Below are 24,417 nucleotides of genomic sequence, written 5' to 3'. Positions count from 1 at the left end.
AACCCTGGCACCATTTGGTGTCAAAACTAAAACAACAACAACAACAGCAATAATGACACATGAAAAACAGCAGCAGATAATTGGAGGAAGTGCAGTGATGTCATGCAAAGAGGGAGAGGCATGTGACAGACCACCCAGAGGCACTACTATAAAATGGTCTTGGCTGTTATTATTATTTTTTTATTTTGTGATCATGAGTAATACTTGCCAGTGGTATGGTAAATTAAAACATGAAAGTGACAAAAAACTAATCCAGTGATTCAAATATAGACAATCATAAATAAATGATATGGTAAAATGTGATTTTTTTTTTTTTCAAGTAGGGATTCTTAAAAAAAAAAAAAAGTACCTAATTTTGTGCTTTTTCAGCGCATGTTGTGAGTGTACACCTGGTTTCCCTTTTCAGCTGAACAGCTTTACATAATTAAAAGCTGTGGGAAAAGGAGGTATACCACACAATATATAAAAGACACACAAAACAATCAAACAAAAGCATAACAAAACATGCATAATCGAGAGCTCAATTATAAAAAACAACAGGAGTCTCATTCTTGCACTTTAACTAGTTATATATATATAAAAATAGTGTGGTGGTGGTTGATAAACAAAGGCTAATCGCTGCTTAATATGCGTTCAATCTCCTCCAGTCTCTTCAAGGCTGCCGCCCTTTTCTTTTCTATATCTTTAATCTCTTTTGTGGATTTGCTCTTAGTCCGCTTGTCAGGCTGGCCTGCATCCAGCTTCTTTGATTGGCCGTGGCCCTGGCTGCTGACGCTTTCTTTGGGGGAGGATTTCCTCAAATTCTTCTCTTTCCTGGACCCCTCCCCTGCTCCTGAGGCAACTCCCTGCCCTTCCTCCTCCTCCTGTTTGTCCTGTGGTTGTTGATCTTGCTGCTTGTCTGATGCACTACCACTCTCTGTCGGTGCAATCGGCTGGCCCGCGGCGCTCATGGCTGCCATTTTGTTGCGTACAATGGCGAGGTGCCGTCGGATGTACTCTTCCTGGGGGGCCATAGCGAGCGTTTCCACCAGACAGTGCTCGGCGCGCTGGAGCTCCCGTTCTTCAAAGTACACCACGCAGAGGTTATGCTTGGCCTGCACGTTGCTGGGGTCCATGTTCATAATGCGTTCGAAACAGGCCTTTGCGCCACGCGTATCCTTACGGTGGTTCATAAGGATGTCTCCCTTGAGGATCAGGCCTTTGACGTGCTCTGGGTGGTACCGCAGCAGCTCCTCAAGCACCGGGAGAGCATCCAGTTCACGTTGGGACTGAGAGTAGAGCAGGGCCAAGTTAAACAAAGCGCTACGGAAGCCAGGTTGCAGTCGAATGGCCTCCCGCATCCAGCGCTCAGCCTCTTCGTTCTCATTAGCGTCCATTGCCAGCATGCCCAGGTTGAAATAGCCATTCGCGTCATCCGGCTCTTCTTTCACATAGGTGAGAAAGCGACGGTTTGCCTCAGGCGAAGTTTTGCCTCGCCTGTTAAAGAAGACCATTAGGAGATAGGATTAATGCAAATTTTACAATTAAATTAATTCAAAAACAAAAATGAACAAAAGTGATTAGTTGAACTGCTAAACAATTAAGGAGAACCCAGATTGTCCTCATTTAATGATGTTGATGTAAGTTGCATCCTATTTAAGTTTCTTTTTTTTTTTTTTTTTTTTTTTTTTTTTTTTTTAAATGGAGCACAAAAGTAGTTCATACCACATTGTAAAAACATTTCCACACAATTAAAGTGAATTTGGGAAAGGAAGCTTTTTTTTCCTTTAATTTAAGTTTGTAATAAAGCAACCTTACCAAAAAACAAATGGCAAGAGAGTACTGTCACCAGATGTCCTTGGAGCGTTAAATGTTTTGACCAACTAAAGTCAAATAAATGTAAATACTGCATATTCAAATATATAGGTTATTTAAGTGACGTTAACCTACATGAATAATTTTTTTAATGTATTTAGTCATAATAAATTAAGGTCTTGTCCAAATGATAGAGTTTTTTTTTTTTTTTTTTTTTTTTGATTAATGTGCCCAAAAGCCTGATACTGTTATCTCTAGTACTTTGGCTTGGTTATTTGGCTTTCAAACAAGATCTACGCTGTTCACCATCTTATGTTTCAACGGGTCAGAAGGAGGGTAAGGAATGTCGGTCAGCTTTTTATCATCCCTTGAAGACTGTTCAGAATAACTACTGTGGGCCAAAAGTGGGGAAACTGTGGAAAGCAGGTTACATTTAAAACAAATGAGCTTTTATTTGAAAACCAAGTGCAAATGTGAATGGGCACAACTACAAAACCGAATGAAAGAAAAACTGTGAATTGATTGCGAAATGCTTCCTCAGTCACATAAGTCAACAACAGTTTGTACAACAGGCCTAAAACCATGTGCAAATAAAGCCGTTGTATTCGTAGTATTTGCATTGCAGCAGCGTAGGTGTGCTAATCTCAGAAAAATGACAAACTATTGCCTCACTCGAACTGTAAGAATCTATGAAAAATGGCATAAAACTCAAAGTTAGGGTCACTGAGTCACATTCGATTTAAATGTATTGCTTTTGGATCAAACGCTAACACTCTTAGGCATGAGAACATGACCACATTAATAAGTGAGAGGTTGCTGCTTTAACCTTGAGGTGGTGCGCAAAGAATCCATAGGTTTAAAAACTTGGCTTACGCTCCTGATGTCTTAACAAGCAGACTCTTATGTCTCATAGCCAAAGATGCATAGCCAAAGCTGAATGCATCATAGTATACATATTTCACATAGAAAGCAACCAAAGACTTCAAGATAGTGGATGAAGCGAGCGGAATGTTGCCTATAAATTAACGTAATGTGTTTAGGATATCAATGAAAAACTGCGCAGTGTACTTAAAATATTTTACTTGTCTTTATATTTCTATGTATGCATTTTGTATATAGCTTAGTTGCATGTTACCAAATCCTGAAAAGTATGTTTTTTTTGAATATTCCACTTTTAGCTTAGCCACATGCTAACGACAACCTCCACTAGAATCAAGTCCGAGTTGATTGTCTGCATACCACACAAAAATTGCTGCCCTTGTAGAGCGTTCCAAATCACTTATGTTATTTCATGTTGGTTAGGATGCTAAGAAGGCAGCAGCTTATGTAGGTAGCTCACTACGTTTTATGATCTAATTTCATTTCTTGGTTCAAATGGCCGTTGCCCACATACCTGACTCTTGCATGAGAAGCGCCGAGTTGAACAGTGCCAGTTTGTGACGTGGATTCAGGTCCAGCGCGCGATTTAAAGTCTCAGAGGCCTCGGAGGGGTCTTTCATCTCTATATTGACAATTGCCAGATTGTACCAGAGGTCTGCATTGGTATGGTCCAGTTCCAGCGCTCGTAGGTAGGCATCCTTGGCCTCACTGGGCTTGTTCATTTTCAGCAGAAGCTCCCCTCTGAGTTTTAAAAGAAACAAAGACATTTTTGGAATACCTCTCACAGGACATCTCAGAAATCATATGTACAACAAGAAAGATCAGTTTCTTTAAACAATATTTTCTTAGCAAATACATTGAGTAATACAAAGGTTTTGGTTTAGTTTTTTTTCTTTTCACAGTGTGGCTAAGAGAAGTTCTGACATTAAAGGGGTCATATGATGTTGCTAAAAAGAACATTATTTTGTGCATTTGGTGTAATGAAATGTGTTTATGCGGTTTTAAGGATCAAAAAACACATTATTTTCCACATACTATACATTATTGTTTCTCCGCTATGCCCCGCCTTTCTGAAACACATCGATTTTTACTAAGCTCATCGGCCTGAAAAATGAGGTGTGCTCTGATTGGCCAGCTATCCAGTGCGTTGTGATTGGCCGAATACCTCAAGTGTGTGACGGAAATGTTACACCCATTAACATACTGTTATGACGTGTCCCGGAGTTCTAACAAATAATGCTACCTATCAGATCATGCTACCAACACTGTATTTATCCTACTGTAAGGGTAGGTTTAGGATTGGGGTAAGTCAGTTCTCAATTCCAGTCCTCGCGCCCCCCTGCTCTGCACATTTTGTATGTTTCTCTTATAGTTTCAGACGTTTGTTCTATTCGAACGTAAGTGCCCTGCGAAGTGGACATCATTGGATATTCCGCCATTATTCCAGTTCTAAGCGAACGTATATGTTTCATTCCAAGTGCATTGAAGTGTGCGAGATGTGAATTTAAATTATATTTATTTACAGAGGTATATGATGTCACACTTGTAAATATGTAAAAATGAACACCATTTCAAATCCGTGAATGAATGTTCTGAAATGAGGTAAACTTCAACAGATTTCCCTTGTTCAGGAAATAGGGAGTAATGAACACTGTGTAGGGACCATGTCAATGGGAACACAATTCATGCACACAGTTCACTTCTAATGAGCTGATTATCCTTAATCAGGTGTGTTAACAAAGAGAGACATGCAAAATATGCAGATCTGGGGGGCGCGAGGACTGGAATCGAGAACTGCTGGGGTAGGTGTACATGTTAATAAAGGATCTTGCTTCCAAATTATGCTACCATCTGTTTTAATGTGAGGTAGCAAAATCTGACAGGGTAGCACAAATCGTCAAAACACAGGTGCGATGAGACAAAACCAATAAAACCCATTACAAACGAGGTATTTGTTGTATCCAGTGGGGATATAATTACAAATTATAATGACTTAAACTGTCTTATTAAGCGTTGCATTGCGTCACGTAAACAAAAAAACCATGTCTGCATTTGAGATTGGAGAAATGACAAATAACAAGCACTACTCTCTAAACTGCTCAAAACTTGTCTTTGAATCATCAGTGGCAAATCCTTTAAATTTGAAAACATATTTATAGTTTGTGAGATAGAACAGCCAACATTGTAGTCTACTCTCCCAGTATCAGGAAACAGTCTTCCATAAAATGTACTGCACACATCTGAATATTTGGGTTGAACTGTTCTGGAACAGTGTTGTAAATACAACTTAACCACTGATTTCTAGTCGTGTTAGAAGCCCAAACAAAGTATTTTCGCTCTCGCAACGAAGCACACAGCGTCTTCACAACATGGCGGCGGCAGTGACCGCAACAGCAACAATAAAGTTACGCCCTCTTTCTTTGCATGAACATTTGGGCAGCTTTACGAAAATCTTTCCACACAGTGACGTAGACATGTGGGGGCGTTTAAACGAGCCATTTTAGGAGGGTGTGGACAAGACTTAACTTTTATAAAGAATATCTCTTTGGGATTGGGATTTCTATTCACAAACAGCTTGTAACACTCCAAAGAGAAAGGAAATCTTTAAATCACATCATGTGACCCCTTTAATGAGAACCAAGGCATTCCAGTAAATCCACTTTCAATAGCTTATCTGATCAACATTTCATTAACAGGATGAGACATGTAGAGAGAAGTTTGAAGGCTAAGAAAATTTTCACTTTATGCAAAATTTTACAAAAACAGCGAACACCCTGATACTCTCTTACTAAAGCACATGATTTCAGTTCATATCTATGAGAAATATTTTCTTACGGACAGTAAAAAAAAAGTCCAGGATGGGTGTGAAATTGTAAGACACGGGTGCTCAATTCTTTGACAAAATTGTATTTCTTGAACATCATCCAGTGTATACATGGGCAAAAAAAAAAAAAAAACATGACTCAACCTCATAAAAACCAAAATACTGTCTGAACTACAACTCGTTTTATTTATTTGGCCATGTCAGCAAGCATGCAAGTACACAAACACATTTTTGACCCTGTCAGCATGAATGGAGACTTGCCGACTGATGTAGGCTTGCTTGAAGTCCGGTCTCATGCTGATGGCCTGCCTATAGAGTTGGTCGGCTTCCTCCAGGCGGGAGTCATTCGCCCGAATTAGGTTTGCCAGGTTAATGTAGACGTTCAGATGGTTGGGGGCCACACGGGTTGCATACTTCCTCCCTGGAATGATCTGCCAATATGTTTTGGAAAGGTCAGCCAAGGTTTTAAGCATATACATTTACACACATTTGAGTCTAATTATAACAATAATATATTCAGTATGGTCTTTCTGTACATTCCAACATGAAATATAGAACCATGTGAAATTAAAGGCCATAAGTTTGGTTTCAAAAAAGGCAAGCAGAACATATGAAAACCATTTTTATATAGCCGATATGCCTTAAGTACATCACAGCTATGAACCACGGTTTGCTATGTGCATTCACTTTCTAGAGATAATTAGATTGGAATTAAAAGATGTGTAGTGCAGAAAAACACTGAGTCATGCAGTTAAAATGTTTTGGTCCATTTTTCCAAAATACAAAAACACTGTCAAAGTTTAAATGCGCACACTAATACAGTGTTTATTCTTATTTATGAAAAAACCTATAGCCATCTCTTTTTCTCCGATTTTTGGCTATTGTGATTTAAATAATCAATCACAAAACTTATTTATTTACAGCAGACAATCATGTCCCTGGTACATAGGATCACAAAACTTATTTCTCCACCGTGAATAAACCGCCATCTGGATCCATAAGTTTTACAGTATCACTGAGGTGCCATGTAACTTTAGTTTTTACAGATGTCCACATGAGAAACAATTACCATCCGAATACAGCTTTAGACAGTGTTTTACTTTAGTTATGGGCTTTTTAGCCTTTTATTTATATAAAAGAGAGAAAGGGGGAACAAGATCGTAGACCTTTTAACAGTCCCTGTGAGCCAATAACTCACAGCCCAAAACTTCCCTTAAAATTTGATCACCTTCTTTAAAATTACAGATGAGTTTGTTTCGTTTTGTAACATTCAGGCAGTGATAGTTTATCTTGAGATAACATAGGATGTTGATTTGTGCCGTGCAACACAATGGCAGTGCAAAATTATAATTGTTGCATTTGGCTCAGGGGAATGCAGTAGGACAGGAGAACAGGAAAGGAGGTAACAAGTTTTCTTGTGCTGAACTGCAAATCATATTTGAACTGCACTGATCTACCAATAAACAGAATACTGCTTAAAAGATCATCATGGTTGGGAGATGAAGGTATTTTATCGTTCATATCAAAGTTTGTTGACAACCTAAACAAATCTCTCTCTTTTTTCTGATAAAGAAAATTTCATACCTGTGGCATAAGCGATTTCGCAATTAGATATGCCTCCTCTGCCTCTCTGGACCTGTTTAGGTTTTTGTAGGTTCTCCCAACGTTCATGTGGGCCCCAATGTCATCTTAGAAGAGGACACAATGTTTAGTATAGAGCCATAAATCAGAAAAACAGCAGAGAGTAAACCCCAAAAGAAAGAGTAGATAGTGGAATATGAATCATACGGCTTGACTGCAAAAAAAATAATAACCGTTACAGGCAGCTGACCAGTTTAATACACAGTTGGGATGAGAAATGGCGGGAAAGACCGGGAAGAGGAAAAGCATGTCCTGTGAAAGTGCTCCCTTTACAAACTTTTATAGCCATGTGGCACATGTAACCTCAAACAACAGAGAGCTAACCAACAGCATCAGTAGGTTTTGATGTGTAGAACTGATAATGCTACCACCATTTTCTAAGACTCGCCTGACCACACTCAAGCGGTATAGAGTTTTTGTAATGAAAAGCAAACTGACGCGAATAGATAGCCTGCCCAGGATTTCCTTATTCATTAATGTGCTTGCAGAGTTAATCCAGGAAAAACACATCTTGGGTGTTGGATCTCTCAAGTCACATTAGCTCAATAAACCAACATAACTTAAACAATTAAAGTCAATAGTCTAATGCCTTTGGCAGCCACAGCCATCGTCCTCACAGGTAGCTTGACAGAAGTACAGAAAAGCCAATAGAAAACCTAAATCCTTAAATCCACATATTCTCAAGAAACTAAAGTGCGAAAATAGTTTTATACACCAATGTTTTCATACAGTCCCAAGAAAAACTACATAAACTACTTGTTAGCTTATACACAATTTGAAATTGTCTTTACCAACATGCCTCCAAACTTATAATAATAAGGGAGAATTTCCAACACCTCCCTAAAACAACATACCCAATGGTGAGTTTTGTTTGAAATAAGCTCCAAGTTAACTTCCTCTGCCAATTATTTTTGAAAGAACTGATGGAAATATTACACATTGAAGTCTTGTTTACTATTTTGGTTCTGTGGAAAACAATGTGGTGAAAAAATCATTCACCAGAGACATACTATCATTTTCATTTAGCACATTTGCCTAAAATGACTCTGTAAAAACAACTTCAAGTCAACATAAATTAAGATTGGCCTCATTTACTTTCTTAGTATTGTTATTGTGAATGATTCTCTGGTGCTAAAGTTTGTTTTCATAATCTTTAATTAAAATGTAACAATTGTTATTCTTCTGACACAACTTTTCTTTTTGCTGATGGACACACGGACTATTGGATAAGATTAAACTAATAGCCAAAAGTGATATGACGTGACAACAAGTATGGTGTCCCATACTCAGAATCTGTGCTCTGCATTTAACCCATCCAAGTGCACACACACACAACAGTGAGTAGTGAACACACACACACATCATAAACACACACCCGGAGCAGTGGGCATCCTTTTTTGCTGCGGCGCCCAGGAAGCAGTTTCAGCTCCCACTCCAATAAATTCCCAATGGATAAAATCCTAATTCTAAATTGTTTCATGCACAATTATGCAAGCAAAAATTGTAACGCTTACTTGAAAGATGCTAGGGTAAACTTAAAAAGATCTAAATCTAAAATAGTCAATTACCTGGTTGTACTCTTGTGGCCTGAAGGAAGTATCTCAAAGCTCTCTCATAACTGTTCTGATTCTCCAAAGCATGTCCAACATTGTTCCAGAGTTTTGCATTGTTCCTGTTGACCTGGAGGGAAACGTTTTTGAAATGTTTTAGGCCAGGCTGACATTACAAATCATATTTTCCAGACATCATTTCATTGTACTCTTGTTAACGCCTGGATTCATCATTTGATTCAAGGCTGGATTTATTCAAAGTAATGATCTCAAAACGCAAGCATAAAATATGTATGAGCCTGTGGCCAGATGTGCATCCATAAATGAATAACGTGTCCTTGGACATGTTCATACTTTCAGTGCAGATGTAAAAAGCGTGTATTCGGACTCCCAATCCCAGTTTCTGTTGAAAGTCTTCACGGCGTGTGTTGTTAGAAGAACTCCCATGAGCAACCAAGACATTCTCTTTAGGCCTCTGGATAATGTCACAGAAAAGGGAGTGAGTCTCTGAACAAGTCATTTCAAGGGAATAACATATTTGTTTAGAGGAAGTTTACCCTCTTTGGGACAGGAGTTTAAATCCATGGGCTACCAAAATGCAAAATCCCATGCTGGGCACGTACAGGACCCTTTCTGCCACAACAAAGCCCACAGGGAAAAACAGGTTGGACGCAGGGATAAAAGGAAGAACGATAAGCGACAGTGCCTAAAGGACACAAAAAGACAGAAGAAATAATGAAAATATTTCTACTAAACAAATAATTTGTGGTTCTTTGAGAATTATCAAAAAAAAAACTAACAAACACAGTTTACATACATATTTCTTGCTTTAAAAGAAAGTGCATTAATCAGTTAATAAAAAGGAAAATAGTACGGTGTAGTTTTCCACACTCAACAAAATACTTTCACAACAGTGAATAAACTCTAAAATAAATCAAATCTAAAAGCACAGTTCATATCTCAGATGCCTTCTAGAGACATTTATCATATGTTATTTACATAACTTCCTTTTGATCTTCAGCAATAACACATTAAATTACATGGGATGTTTGAGCTTATGACCAGGGGTCCGTTCCAAGGAGAAAAATCTTTTCTTTCATCTGTGAAGCAGTCCTTGGAACCTTATGTGAAAATGAAAATCACTGCCCATTCAGCAATTATGAAATGACCTGTTTTTTTCACTCGCTCTTTGAAATCTAATGAGAGGAAGTAGAAACGCCAGTTTCTCTGGCAGTTCAACTGGGGATTTGTCTAAGTGGCAACCTTGAGTGGGCACAAAAACTGCCTGGTAGACCAAGAAATTCCATAAGCAAAAAATCTTGGATTTAAATGTTCTCATTGTTTGGTTCAGACAAGCTTGTGCAGGTCTGAATGCTAATTACTCTGGTTTCATAAAGCTTTGTCTGAAACCAAGACCATTAGTTTGATTAATCTGGAACTGAACTCAATTATACATGCTTGACCTGTAGGCCAAGTGCAAGAAAACTACCGAGCCACATAATCACGACAGTCCGAGATAATTTCTCCGAGTGGTAGAAATGTTCAAACAGACATGATTGATTCAACACAAATGAGAACATGTCATTGCAGTGCTCCTCAAACATGGTCCTTCTCATCAAAACCACAAGCAAACACTCCTGTCTTGCACAATGCATGCCAGGCCACAAGATGTAAGATTGGGATTATAGGTTTTGTTTACGAAAAGCACCTTATGACAAGGTGATGGATCAGAATTTTTTGAAACGCTGAACCCCTGCGAGGGCACAGCCCTTAGACACCCTGTTTTGAAGAACAAACTAATTTTGTTTTGTCTAGCTACGGCTAAATCTCACCCTTTCTATGAGCAGAAGAGTCACTTTTCAAAGCCTGCTTGTATTTATGAGTTTATCATCAAGTAAACCGCAGGGTGTTGTAAAGAGGCGGCCTTTTTAATCGAGCATCCCGAAAAACAGGGGCATTCATCTCACATTGTGCAGTCTTGAAAGTCAATCTGAGAAATTGGTTTTGGCAGCAGCTTCAGAGTGCGTCAAGAACCAAACCGTCATGTGTTGCTTACGCAGGGGTGGATTTAAAAGAGCCGAAAGCAGCAGTACGGGGAACATCATATTTATCAAATTTGCCTGATGCTTCAGAGGCCAAAATGCAATCTTGATGAAAGACGTTTCTGCACAAACAAGAGCTTTGTCTGCAGTTATCATAAGCTGTGCGCTGTGTGCTGCTGTTTGGTTGCTCTGGAACATGCAACACAGAAAAAAAACTTCACAGTCAAATTAGCCAAACTTTCACAACAAAAGTGTTTCCTGTTTGCTCAGAGTGAGTGTCGAGGGTCTGCGCACAGGGAATCATTAAAATTAATAACCGTGGCCAAATAAAACAGATTCGGACCAATATCCTCACGCAACCTGTTCTCTGTCTCATAACCATGCGGACCAGAGCAAAATGTTAATCCTCAACCCCTCCCCCCTTCTTCTTTACACATTATCCGTTAATAATGATTTGTGGCCCCCCAGTCTCAAAGGGCGGCCTCTGCCAACAGAGCGAGGAAGTTCACCGAACTCTGTTGACAGCGCGTGGAGACGCGGATGAAGAGTTCACGCCGCTGTTACACAACAAACGAGCGGAGAGCTGAACACATAAGACAAACGGATTTCAACTGTGACATTGTGAACTCCTGCTAGCATGGAATTAGTCAGTGGTCGAACATATGTAGACATCGGAGCTGCAGTGCCAGACTATAATACGATAACATCTTTTATGATGGACAGAAAAACAGTTATTTTGGCTGTGAACTGATAAGAAGAAAATGTTGTGTGAAACTAAACATTTAATGAACACTTTATGAAATACACATAGTTGCACAAGTTCAGTGAGGGGGGAATTCTGTGTGTTCAGACAGATGACATTACTCATGCACTGTAAGTCGCGACACTTTCCAGAAGCTGTGTAAAAAAGAAAATTATAATTTGGTCCAGATTGCATTGGACTGTGGGTTTGAAAAGGTGTACTTTTAGTTGAAACTCAATGATTAACGCCTTGTCCAAAAATGTCCCATTTTGGGTAGTAATTACCATCTGTTTATAATGAAAGGTTGTGAGTGACGCACGTGCATGTTTAGAAATTAAGTGCCTTCTTTAACTTCCTTTAAGTTTAAACAGCCAATCGCCTTTTTGGCTTTTAGTTCCCACAGGACTGCATACAAACTGGACCAGCCTGAAAATACATGTTTTTAGAGTGAGTTTAAATAGCAATTATGTTGTCAGATTGTATTACTGATTTGATGTGACTGAAACGTAATCCTGACAAATAGGGTCCAAAATTAATTCACTCACCAAGAGCATCAGTTTCAAATTGTGCATCAGTTGGGGAGAAATTTCAGGAACTGCAATACAATACTTTATTCAAGTGAAAAAAGAACAATAGTCCTTAACTGATGAACTGAAAAAGTTAAAGGGATACTCCACCCCAAAATGAAAATTTTGTCACTAATCACTTACCCCCATGTCGTTCCAAACCCGTAAAAGCTTTGTTCGTCTTCGGAACACAATTTAAGATATTTTGGATGAAAACCGGGAGGCCTGTGATTGTCCCATAGACTGTGGATGATACAGAAGAGCATACGCAGCACACGGTGATATGGAGAGACACAGAGGAGACTGTTGACAAAGGAATTGCTGAATAAAGTCGTTATTTTTGTTTTCTTCGCTTACAAAGTGTTTCTGTCGCTTCATATAACCCAGATTGCACGTCTGATGGTAGATGGAGTATTCTGATGACGACTTTCATAACTTTTATGGACCTTGACACTTTATTTGGCAGTCTATGGGACAGTCACAGGCCTCACGGTTTTCATCCAAAATATCCTAAATTGTGTTCCGAAGACGAACGAAGCCAGATCTTTTATTTTTATTTTGATCACATAATGATTGTCTTAGCTTAAACTATACCATTAGGAATACTTAATTGAGCACTAGGTTTATTTATATTCTGGCAATCCATTCTGGCATTCAAGCTGCTTTTGAACAAACTATAATAAAAACAAAACACAAGAATCAACATCTCATTTAAGTCATGGTAACAGAAATGCATTTTCACTAAACAAAAAGTCCCACAAACGTACCATCATGACGATCTTTGCAGAGCTGTGGCCGTACCAAAGGCCTTGATAAGCCAGGATGCTCAACATGCCGTAAAATACCACTGTGGCGAGGTTACGAGGGTCCAGCAGGCACTCCACAAGGGGGATAGTGCCCATTGTCCAGTCACAACAAAGCTCAGAGGGGTTGAGCAGCAGCCAGGCGTTTACTGGCAGGAGGTAGTTGAAGGTCAGCTGCCTAGCTGGGGTAGAGCTGACGGCAGCTGGATTATCAAACCTAATGATAGATGGCAAAAGATTAATGAGCACTCCTCTCCATTAAGACATACCACACTTAAAGATAGTGTTCATTTTTAAAAGGTTTTACTGATAAAAGAAATACACAGATAAGAAAAGGCAGGTTTTATGTTTCAACATATCAATTAATCAATTAGCTCAAAAAGCACTCCGTTTTGGTTGCTTACTGGAGATTTATGGTTTATACACAGCAGAATAAAAGTATTTTTTAAAAGGTAATATTTATAAAAACTTATTTTAGTATATATCTTTCAATATGTTATATTTTCCTCTCAGGTCTTCAGAATGACTGGTGAACTGCTCTAATAAGTGTTTGTGAACCATTAACCAGTATCATAAATATAATCATTTCCTGGGTGTAAATTCAATAGAACACAATGGTGCCTCATTGTGTTAAGATCTGACCTGCTTAAGGGAACTGAACACAACTTGAATTCTTACAATCTTCAACATTCTACACTATTCAGCACTGAACCGAGAATGCTTTTTAATTTCAAGTTAATTTCCTGATTTTGAATTGGGGTAGCAAATAAGAAATAGAACTGATATTCAAATTTAAGAAATAATTTAAAATAAAAATCACAGCAAAAAACAAACAAACAACAACAACAAAAAACGGCTCAACAGCCTTGGTTGAAAGTTTTTTTTTTTTTTAAAGTCTGAAATTAGAGATTCCAATTCAGTAAACTTACTGTCATTACGAATTAAATCTAGTCACACACACAATTCAAATTCACACTCATGAATTGAAAAGAAGCCCATTCTTGAATTCTGAATTGTGCCCAAACCTACAACATCCTCCCAGAACACGAGGTCAGAACATAATACTGCAAGAAATACATTTCCTAACAAGTAAAAAACCCCAAAACATTTTTATATTCCTCAGTGTGCTAATTTACAACATTTTCTGTTGATCTAATTCAGCTCAGGACCATTATTCTGCAATGCATCATGTTCCCTACGCATGTGAAACCACAAAGAGGTTTAAAAGGATCCAAGCCACACTGAAAAGTCACCAAAACAATGATGCTGCCAAGTTGGCAAGACTGATCTCAAGGCTCACATTATTTATAATATAATATAAGGCTCATGAAACAAATTAAAATAAAGTGTTGATGTTCTTTGAATCACAAGCATTTTAATGCTGATGGTGGCCTTTACCGCATTAAACAGCACTTTTGCTGGATGATGATGATTCTAGACACCCATTAACAGAAAACAAAAGCACCCTGATTTAATTAAAAACATTGACAGGCATTAAATTAAAGTACATTTATTCATTTGGGAGAGCCTTCAAAAAATACATATTAGTACACATGCTCTTTAGGATTTGAACCCACTACAACATTAAGAACTGAAGGTTAGGGGAAAAAACCTTTAAAAATGTCAATTTAAATTCAGAAAGTTGACACAGGCTTTCCGTCTTCACTATGTTAATGTTGCTCCTTTCAGGCTCGAAGCTAATATTTTCCAAAGATGAAATATTTCCTCTGTTTGAAATGGATACAAACAGGAGTTTATCTCTTGGCTTTCGCAGAAGGGTGTGCTTTGGAGAGAGGTCTGAAGGGTGGGCGAGCCAACTACTAGTATTAAAAATCCAGTAAAAGTCTTTGCACAACCCTGTCATAAATCCAATCTCTTGGAAGAAGAATATTTTTGTTTTGGCTGGGACATTCCAACATTATCACAATATTCCTGAATACAGCACGGGGACAAAATATACTTAGAAAGTATGTTAATCCAGTGTACTATGTCTCTAGAGAGCCGTGTGATAACACTAATTCAGACGGCCGGAGACAGTCGGTGGATTATGTCTGGGGATTAGCGATCGTTTCCGTGACAAATCCAAGAGGATTTTTCCCTCTGATCCCAATCATCTTCCCCGGGGAAAATAATCAGGAGGAGTATGTCTAGGCATTTTACACAGAGCTCTTGGATTCGCTGAGATGCTACATTTGTTGTACACAGTTGGCTCACACGTCTTTCTAAGCGATCAGCTGTCTCCTGTTGCATTAATTAAAGGGATAGATCAACCCTAAAATTTCATTTGAAAAAATTTACTAACCAAAAAGTTGCTGCCCAAAACTGTATTAATTTCTTTCTTGTGCTTAACACAAAAGAAGATATTTTGAAGAATGTGGGTAACCAAACAGTTGCTGGTCCACACTGAATTTGATAGTAGCAAAAAATTCTATGGAAGTCACTGTGGACCAGCAACTGTTTGGTTTTCAACGTTCCTCAGAATAGCATTTATGTTCAGAAGAAGAAAGAAACTCATTCAGGTTTAAAAATAACTTTTGAGTGAGTAAATGGTGGGTTAAAAATAAAACACTATGACAGAATTGACAGACAGGTGAAAGAATTTTTATTTTTGGGTGAACTATTCCTTTAACGGTAATTAAACAACAAAACACAGAGAAAATTCAATGCTACTCTTGACTGAAGAAATTTAGGAAGGAATCCGTTTATATATTGTTTTATTTTTATATTTGTTCATTCAATTTCTTGAATGCTCCTGCTAAATACACCTATTGTACCTGAAAAAATAAAGCACGGTTTGTTTTATTTGTATATTATTTGTAGTTGTAATGTGTATCTTTGTCATTCTTTTATCTTTGTTATTAAAAAATAAGAACAAAGATTTTAATCTTCGCCCTCTTTGGCCTAAATATCTGCCATTCTTTTATTTTGTTTTTTACACTGAAAGGCTTTGTCTTTATAATGGGGAAATTAGTTTGGCTGTAATGCTCAGACTTGAATCGTGATATTTCTATAAAAAAACGTGTTAGGATATTTTTTTCCATATCGCCCACCCCTACTTTGACGTAGAATTACAGAGGCTACACAGCAAGATGCAAACCTCTGATCAGCAGCAAACATAGAAAGGCAAGATAAGAGTTTGCAAAAAAGCACAAAGGTGAGTCACAGGAGAGTTTTATGGATAGATGAGACAAAGATGATCTATTATTTAAGTGATGGGAAAGCAAAAGAAAGGAACTGCAAATAACCGTAAGCATACAACCTCATCTTATCTGTGAAGCATGGAGGTGGCGTCATGGTTTGGGCATGCATGGCTGCTCTGGAACAGGCTCTCTCGAATTTATTAATGACTTAACGAATGATGGTGATAGCAGAATGAATGCAGAAGTGTACAACAACATCTCGGCTACCATTGTTCAAGAAAATGTCTCAAATTGCAACAGGACAATGACCCAAAACACCCTGATAGCTTAGTCAAAGAGATTATCAGGGCAAAGAAATGGAAGGTCTTAGATTGGCCAAATCTGTCTCCAGATTTAAATCCAATTAAACATGAATTTCTCCAGCTAAAGAGGAGACTAAACGCAGAAACTACCCAAAACAAGCAACAGTTGAAAATGGCTGTATTAAAGGATGGGGAAATATTTCAAAGGATATATATATATATATATATATATATATATATATATATATATATATATATATATATACATATATATATATACACTTTTCTTTTTTCTCATAGCAACCCCTAACATAAAGAGTAGTGTTTGTTTATTGGCTATTCTACAGTGACTGTATAAAACATGACAGAGGTTTTACTGTAATCTCACCTGGTGAACACTGGCAACTGGGACTGAATGACCTGCACCCTGACGATGACCAGCAAAAGTGTGCTGATGATCAGGACAATGAGCTTCAGCAGGGTCTGGAGGACAGCATAGGGAAAACCATCTTTTCCTCTCAACACCTGAAGTAGGGTGTCAGTCAGCATGGGCAGAGTGAACTGTAAAACAGAAGTAAATAGTTATATCTAAAACATAATTAACATGTAAATATATTATTAAATGTGTTATTTATTTAATAAACAAAATCAAATGTATATTGATTGAATTAAATGAAAATTGTTACACATATGTATACACTACCATTCAGAAGTTTTAAGAGTTGTAAATGTTTTTGAAAGTTTCTTATGTTCACCAAGGCATTTATTTAATCAAAAATACAGTAAAAACGGTAATACTGTAAAATATTACTACATTTAAAAAAAACTGTTTTCTATTGTAATATATTTTAAAATGTCATTTATTTCTGTGATGTAAAGCTGAATTTTCAGCATCATTACTCCACTCTTCAATGTCACACGATCCTTCAGAAATCATTCTAATATGCTGCTCAAGAAACGTTTCTTATTATCAATGTTGAAAACAGTTGTGCTGCTTAAAATTTCTGGGAGATACTTATTTTTAGGATTCTTTGATAAAGAAAGTTAAAAACTGCATTTATTTAAAACAAAAATCTTTTGTAGTATTCTAAATGTCTTCATTGTCACTTATGTTCACTTTTTAATTATAGTATTAATTAAAGCACAAGCATAACATTAAATAAAGTGCAAACTTTTGAACAATATTGCATTTAGTTAGAATTAAATAAAAATAAATTAAATACATAAAATTCAATTTTTATAAAACATACATTTACAATAAATGTACAATATTATATAGTAGTTTTCATTTAACCAATAATAATTACATGACCTTCTTGTATAATTCTTACATAATGCTTACTGCTTTTTCCATTTTTTGTTCACCGCAAAAGTGGAGAGAAGACAGCAAATAATGACAGGGGGAGACACTACACATACCGTAATGAAACCCCACAAATCCCATTTGACCACCACAACTTTATGTGTCTGCCAACAGGTTAACCACTAGACCAAAGTCCCGACCAAAAAAAACAAACAAAAAAAGATACTTCACTTGATAAATGCACTGAAAGCTACGTTAGAGGCCGCTGCAACAAAACTTTCACATGCCACATTGGCATTCTCTGCATGCATTAGATCAACGTTACATTTAATACATTATCGTTTACACACTGCACTTGTAATGACTTAGGCCAATTACAGTAATTCCTTAAGGTACATGTATTTCAGCAAAACATCAAAGCCCAAATGCTACTCATGCATATGGGCTGAATTAGAGGCATAGCTTAGGGCTGCGTATGGGGTAAATGGAGCAAAGATCCAAGGCATCGAATTGTCAGAAACAACAGCTGCTTGCATTCAGTTGCTAGCTCACATTAGAGGATTATGCCACAGTCCATTATGTAAAAATTCAATTGCATGATGCAAAGTGAATGGAAGGCTGTCGAAAGAGCAAAGACTGAACACTAATGGACAGGATGAACACAATGCCGTTGAGTAGCTTTTACTTGATATTCAAATATAGATGCTAATCTTCTGCTAGCTGGAAACAACAGAGATGTATTTGAAAAGACTCGTTAATGGGACACGGTGTCCTTAATGACTTTGTCAAGCAATGTGTACGACATATAACTAATGTCAGTGCATCAAAACATTTCGATTTTTGAAATCCTGCAGCTCGTTTTAAATGAAACAGGCAACAGGGTGTTTTCACATCTGGTAAGACTTGTGGTTAACAAAACTATGAGACTTTGCCGCTTTGTTTCACTGCCATTAGAAATGAGAGATGTTCCCCCCAAAGTTATTTACTCAACTGTCACTTACAAAATAGTTATGTCTTGCATGTTTTGAATGTACTGAGTGCTGTATCAGATAAGAAACCTGTATAAGCTGTTGGTTATCACTCGGCAGATGCCTCAGTGTTGTTTTTCACACCCTTCCTCGAAAAACCCAATGCAGACATGCCCTTTGGGCTTTTAAACGAATTTTATATTCACATTAAATGAGCTCATGACAGTCGAGACGTCAATGGATAAGTCGTTTGAGTGAAACGGGTTCATTTTCACTGCGAGAGATGGATTTTGTGCTTTATAACTGATATGATTTACATTATTACGACACGTCGCTACAGGAAATTGGTCCCACTGATACCACAAACCGAATTATTTGTCTTGCGTTCATTTTTACAAAAACAATCCCTCCACAACAATATGCATTTAACTAATAGATTCATTTGTTTCAAGAGATTTTTTGGTATTAAACTGTCAATATAGTGACACCAACAGACAGAAGTGTCATTATGCAAGGCTGTGCCCCATGAGGACACATCAAGTCTTTCCATCTGGGTAGCGGTTTCACTCTCCCTCTTTCTGCCAACAAAATAGGGCTTTTAATATCAAAAAGAATAGAATGTTTTATGACTTCCCTTAAAAGCAAGACTTCCTTTTCTAACAAATAAGCGTTTGATCCCAAAACAGATCCTATTGACTTTGCATATTCGGTTCAAGTCCTTATTTACAAGCCAATAAATAGATGTCACACTTACCCCTTGGGCAACAAACACCTCGTAAATACAGCATATCCCAATGACAGTTATTCCCTGTTCCTTGCATAGTGTGGCAACGGCAACCAGGAACACGGTTGAAATGATGGGAGTCCATACTGAAAGAGAAAGTTGAGGACACAGCAATGATGCAGGTCAGCGAATTGAATTGAGACTTCATCTCATGTGCGTGATGCATAACTTTATGCATTTTTTCAAACATTCATTTTTCAAATCATTCAAAATTAAGAAAGTGGATGAAGGATCAGCAAAGGAAAACAGCCTGGTGTTGTTCTTCACTGGGAGGCTGGGGAATCCTGTCCCACAAGTCTTTTAAAGAGAGTCGCAGAAAAAAACATTTTATATAAACAGGGCTGTCAATTTAACTTGTTAATTTAGCATGATTAATTATCACAATATGATTTCCCAACCCATGCTGATTTTCCCAACATAGGCAGCACAGAATGAATCGTTCACACGACGGTGTTCAAAAACAACAGAATGGAAAAGGAACTCAGTGATCTTGGGATGGTTTTTAATTGATGCTGCTTGTGTTGTGAGATGTGACGCAACAGTCATAGAGATGTGAACCGAAAATAACAGAAATAATGTGAACAATATACAGAATTCTAAACCAAATGCCACAATATTGTAGCTTTTCTCTACAAATACTGCATCTAATTCAATTTAACAACTGGTATATCATAATTTGATTATTATTATTGATTGAGAGTTATTAAACACCAAAAATGCAGTGCTTGCCTGGCACTATGCCACCGGAGACATTAATGAGGTCTATTTTAGGTCATACAGTATTATGACCTAAAGAACACTGGCTTAGCATTCTATACAACACTTGCATGCACTACTCAGTCGTGCAGTTCCTTTTACACCTTAAAATTAAGGCGACGACTAGTTTTAGAGGAACAAAAGAAATGTGAAACCCAATAAAATAAGAAAATAATCACTTGTCATCACAGCATAGAAAAGGTAATAATGAAAATATTGTGACGGGATTAACATTCTGTTAAAAAAAAATATCAAGAATCACAGTGGGAGGTTGACAGTATAACATAATAATTGTGGTGGAGAGCATCAAGTCAGAAACAACATGCCAATTTGATTGATCTGTGAAACTGGAGCTGTGTACTCAGGACTTCTGGGTGGGGAGCTCGTGAGCTTTTGAATGGGAGGCGAGTCGCAGCTTGCGTGTCGTGTTCTAGGAATGAACTTGTTGCAGCGTGCATGCATGCATGGATTATGTGGTTATGCGATGGCAACGCTTACCTATGGAGTGATCGGCACCTTTTGATTTGGTGTATGCCAGGAAAGCAGCCAGCAGGAAAATAGAAGACAGTAACTCAGCCCTGCCAACCACACCTGTCACCTGCATGTAGCAAAGGAATGTGATTAAACATTTCAACAGCTCGACGTGCATTTCTCTGAACACTCGCAACAGGTGGATTTCCAATTGACCAATATGTGTCAAGCTGATGCATGTAAAGAGAAATGTCATAAAATCTTATCTCTTATAAAGCGTGTATTTACAGTTAGGTTTCTTATTATGCCACGATGGGAGATTGGATTCGAGGTTTGTGACAGGTGCAAGAGGAACCAGTTTTAAGCAATCAATCATAACTGTAAAACAGAAATTATTTCTCCCTTTCATTCAACCTGTGAGAATATATGCTGAAAATAATGCAAGGAGTTACATAAAATAATCATATGGTATGCTTAATTGTTATATACAGTAGAGTCTGAAAGTTCAAAACTTTAATTTACTGCATAGTATCAGCATAAAAATTTGAGTGAAACGTTGAATTTTAGAATTTCTCAGTATTGAGTTTGCCCCCCTTTTGCTTTAATGACTGCAGGACTCAGACTGCATGACCACCTCAAGATTGTGTAAACCCTGATGTGCATCTTGTGCTCCAATGGAAGCAAAAGCTCTAACCTTCTGAGGAGTTCAGATGCTCAGTGTCACAAATTTGTTTATTTAATTAGTGACCTTGAAATACTTCTCATTCACTGAACGTCATAACGTTATCAAATTTTCCTCCTAAACTCTGTTTATTTGCAGATTTAAATTAGATTGCGATAAGCCATTTTATAGCGTGTCTGATTTATACTCTGGTAGCAAAAGTTAGAGAACTGGAGTTCGATACATTCCTGAGAACTGCTAAACTAGATAAATCTGATACTGGGAAACAAAAGATCTGTATTTACTGTGTTTTAGCTTTTACAATAAACATGGTGAAGATACTTGGCAACAGCTGCTGAAAAACAAAAATAAAAAATGGATAAAATGTATACACTATATGCAATGCAAGTTGCTTTGGATAAAAGCATCTGCTAAATGCATGAATGTAAAAGAATTAACAAAAAAATGACAATTTATCAAAAACAATTAAATATTTATAATTAAATACATAAAAAAAAAAAACTGTCAAAAAAAAAATATAAAAAAAAAAAATATATGTATATTTAAAAAAATAAATAAAATAATCCCATTAGGCAGGAACTTTTTATGCAAAGAAATGTACTATACATTATTTCTACAGTCGGTCTAAAGATAAGCACTGTGCCTGTGGTAGAGGTTATAATAGTTTTAGAGAAAGACTAAGATCAGATTAACAGTCCAGTTCTTAGGTCACCCGCATGAGGACTGATCCCCCCCCCCTCAACCATCTCATTAGCAGCACAGATCTTTACCTGATAAACAATCACCAGTCCTATAGTAATGTACTCTAATCAGAGAGTGTACCACTGCATTGAGCTACAAGGTCAGTCACCTTCTCTGAGGATTTTGCCCTCATGAACTTGTCAAACAAGCGGTATCTCACTTAAAAAGAAAGGACAACATAAGAAATAGGAAACAAATATTGACTCAATTTCACACAGTGTTTCCATGGTAATCTATAGTATGCACTATCTATTACTGCCACCATGAGGTGGCATCTGATATAACATCAGTAACTTACAGCCTCTGTGTGGATGGGATGGACAGCAAACAGTAGAGCCGCTATGAGGCTGGTGTTCCGGTCCAAGAGCAGGCGGCAGAAGTGGAGGAAGAGGACACACACCACGGCGTGGAGAACCACATTGAGGAGGTGGTACGATGAGGAGCTCAGCTCGCTGAACAGGTAGTTGAGGCGGAAGGTGAGCACAGTAAGCGGCCGGTAGGACTTATGGCTCCTCTCCTAGAGAAAAAGACGAGGTTGGATACAAGCCTCCAAAAATATCACATCGTGAGTCTGCAAGATGAAGTTCTTCAAGGTTACCTCTGACATAGGTGTTCCCCAGAAGTCATTGAGGAAGAGGTTCTGCAGTGGTGTGGTGGGACGAAGGTCTTTGTTATCCAGGATAGCAGAGACATCATCGAACACGAAGCCACAGAACAGGCTGTTCCAGTAGCAGCCCACCACCAGTCCAGTCAGAAGACAGATCTCCTTCCACGACACTACAGCCATTGCTGATGTGAGACCTCATTGAGCACTGCAAAGGCTGAGGAGATATGACCACAAAATCATTTTGATTCAGAAGCATACGTGAACTGGTTTGATTCATTACGAAGAACTGATTACTAATGACTGGCATGTTTAAAATTGTCTTTATATATTCACGTAAGACAGTCAAACACTCCAACAATCTCATATCGAGAGTTATTTTAAGGTTTATGAGTTTTATAGCGCCACCAACAGGCTGAGACGACTCAAGTCCTGTAGTCTTCTCAGAGTAATGTACTACATAAATTCACCAAATTTAATCGCAATTACTTATTCGCTCGAGAAAGTATAGCGGTTTTAGTAAACTAGGCCACGCCCTTCATTCTGCACTGACCTCACGTGTTCACGTGTTGACAATAGCCTTCCACATCTGACTACATGCATGTCAGATTTGCTATAGATTAGGCAAAAATCCAATATCGTGGAAAAGACTCCATGGTTTGTTTTAAAAAATGAATAAATAAATACGTTTACATTTCTATTGTTGCGTTCTATGGTGCTATATATGATCTAATTTATTTTTAATCGCCAATGTTTCAAACCTACTGACCAGTTTTTATGTTTCTACTGTTTACGGTTCTGTCTGTATTTTTGTTTTAAGGCAGAAAAATTGTTACTGTTATTTAGAATTTATTATTTTTATTATTATTATTATAAATGACAAGAACAATGTTTATAAGCTCTACCTAAAACTATTAAAAATCGTTAAAGTATTATAATTACTACAACTAAATACTACAACGAATAAGAAATGTTTAAAAAACTAAATCTAATAAAAATAACAAAACAGAGTATATAAATAATAATAAAAAAAATAAAAGTTAATTCAACATATTAATAAATGTTATAATAGAGTATATAAATAATACTAAAATATTAGTACCTGGTTATCAGTAGATCAGAGCTAGACAAATATGTCATCATTATAGAAATGTCCATGCCTTTCAATATTAAAATAATTTCGATGACATTTCATGCCTGCAAAATATAATTTAAAAATCCCTTGAAATGATCCATGACCTTTCTAACACTGTTTAAATCAACTGACTGAATTGCGAACATTTGCCGCTATGTTGCAAACCTAAATAAACGAATAAATCAATCGAAATATCAGAATAATTCAATAATCTGCGCGCGATGAGCGGAGCACCGAAGGCGCAGCTATCAGTTAGCATTTGCTGTTCATTAAGATTCATCGAATAATTCGCTCATTACAGATATGAAAAACATCAATGCAAGATCCATTACTAATTAATAACGAGGTAATTATGTGGTGATGTATGTAGTGATGATTAAAAGAAACTGGGTTAAATTAACAGGACACTGATCTGGTCAAAGATCAAGACTAACTTCAGCTTGTCCAAATATTCTGCACTGGCTTCTACAATCACTCTCAATCCGCCCTCAGTGATCAGCAATATATAATCACATGGACAACTCACCTTGTCATATCTGGTAGAAACTAAATGAAAAGAGAACGTGTGTGTTTATTTTGGCTGAAGCATCAAGTTCGATCTAAAGCATTGAATTAACAAGGACCCAACGAGTGCTTCCGGGTCAAAATGCTTGGCAGAATAAAAGTATAGCATTACAAAGTACTGGTTAA

General features: G+C 37.4%; 1 protein-coding gene across 1 annotated transcript; it reads right to left on the bottom strand.

Annotated features, from left to right (window-relative positions):
- Positions 1-262: 262 nt before the first annotated feature.
- LOC109107507 (protein O-mannosyl-transferase TMTC3-like) lies at positions 263-24,406 on the bottom strand. The gene is made up of 14 exons (XM_042715377.1): positions 24,254-24,406; positions 22,587-22,809; positions 22,287-22,505; positions 20,593-20,692; positions 19,309-19,424; positions 16,672-16,844; positions 12,806-13,058; positions 9,246-9,394; positions 9,043-9,163; positions 8,707-8,818; positions 7,082-7,185; positions 5,759-5,928; positions 3,184-3,414; positions 263-1,476 (listed from the first exon to the last, which is right to left on the bottom strand). Exons 2-14 carry the CDS (start codon positions 22,773-22,775, stop codon positions 612-614), a joined length of 2,802 nt encoding a protein of 933 aa, XP_042571311.1. The 5' UTR covers positions 22,776-22,809; positions 24,254-24,406; the 3' UTR covers positions 263-611.
- Between the last annotated feature and the right edge of the window lie 11 nt (positions 24,407-24,417).

Source organism: Cyprinus carpio, chromosome A25 (genome assembly GCF_018340385.1).
Source record: "Cyprinus carpio isolate SPL01 chromosome A25, ASM1834038v1, whole genome shotgun sequence".
In the NCBI taxonomy this organism is placed as follows: domain Eukaryota; kingdom Metazoa; phylum Chordata; class Actinopteri; order Cypriniformes; family Cyprinidae; genus Cyprinus; species Cyprinus carpio.
Note: the sequence above shows the minus strand (reverse complement) of the source record. Positions and strands in the feature narration are given on the sequence as shown.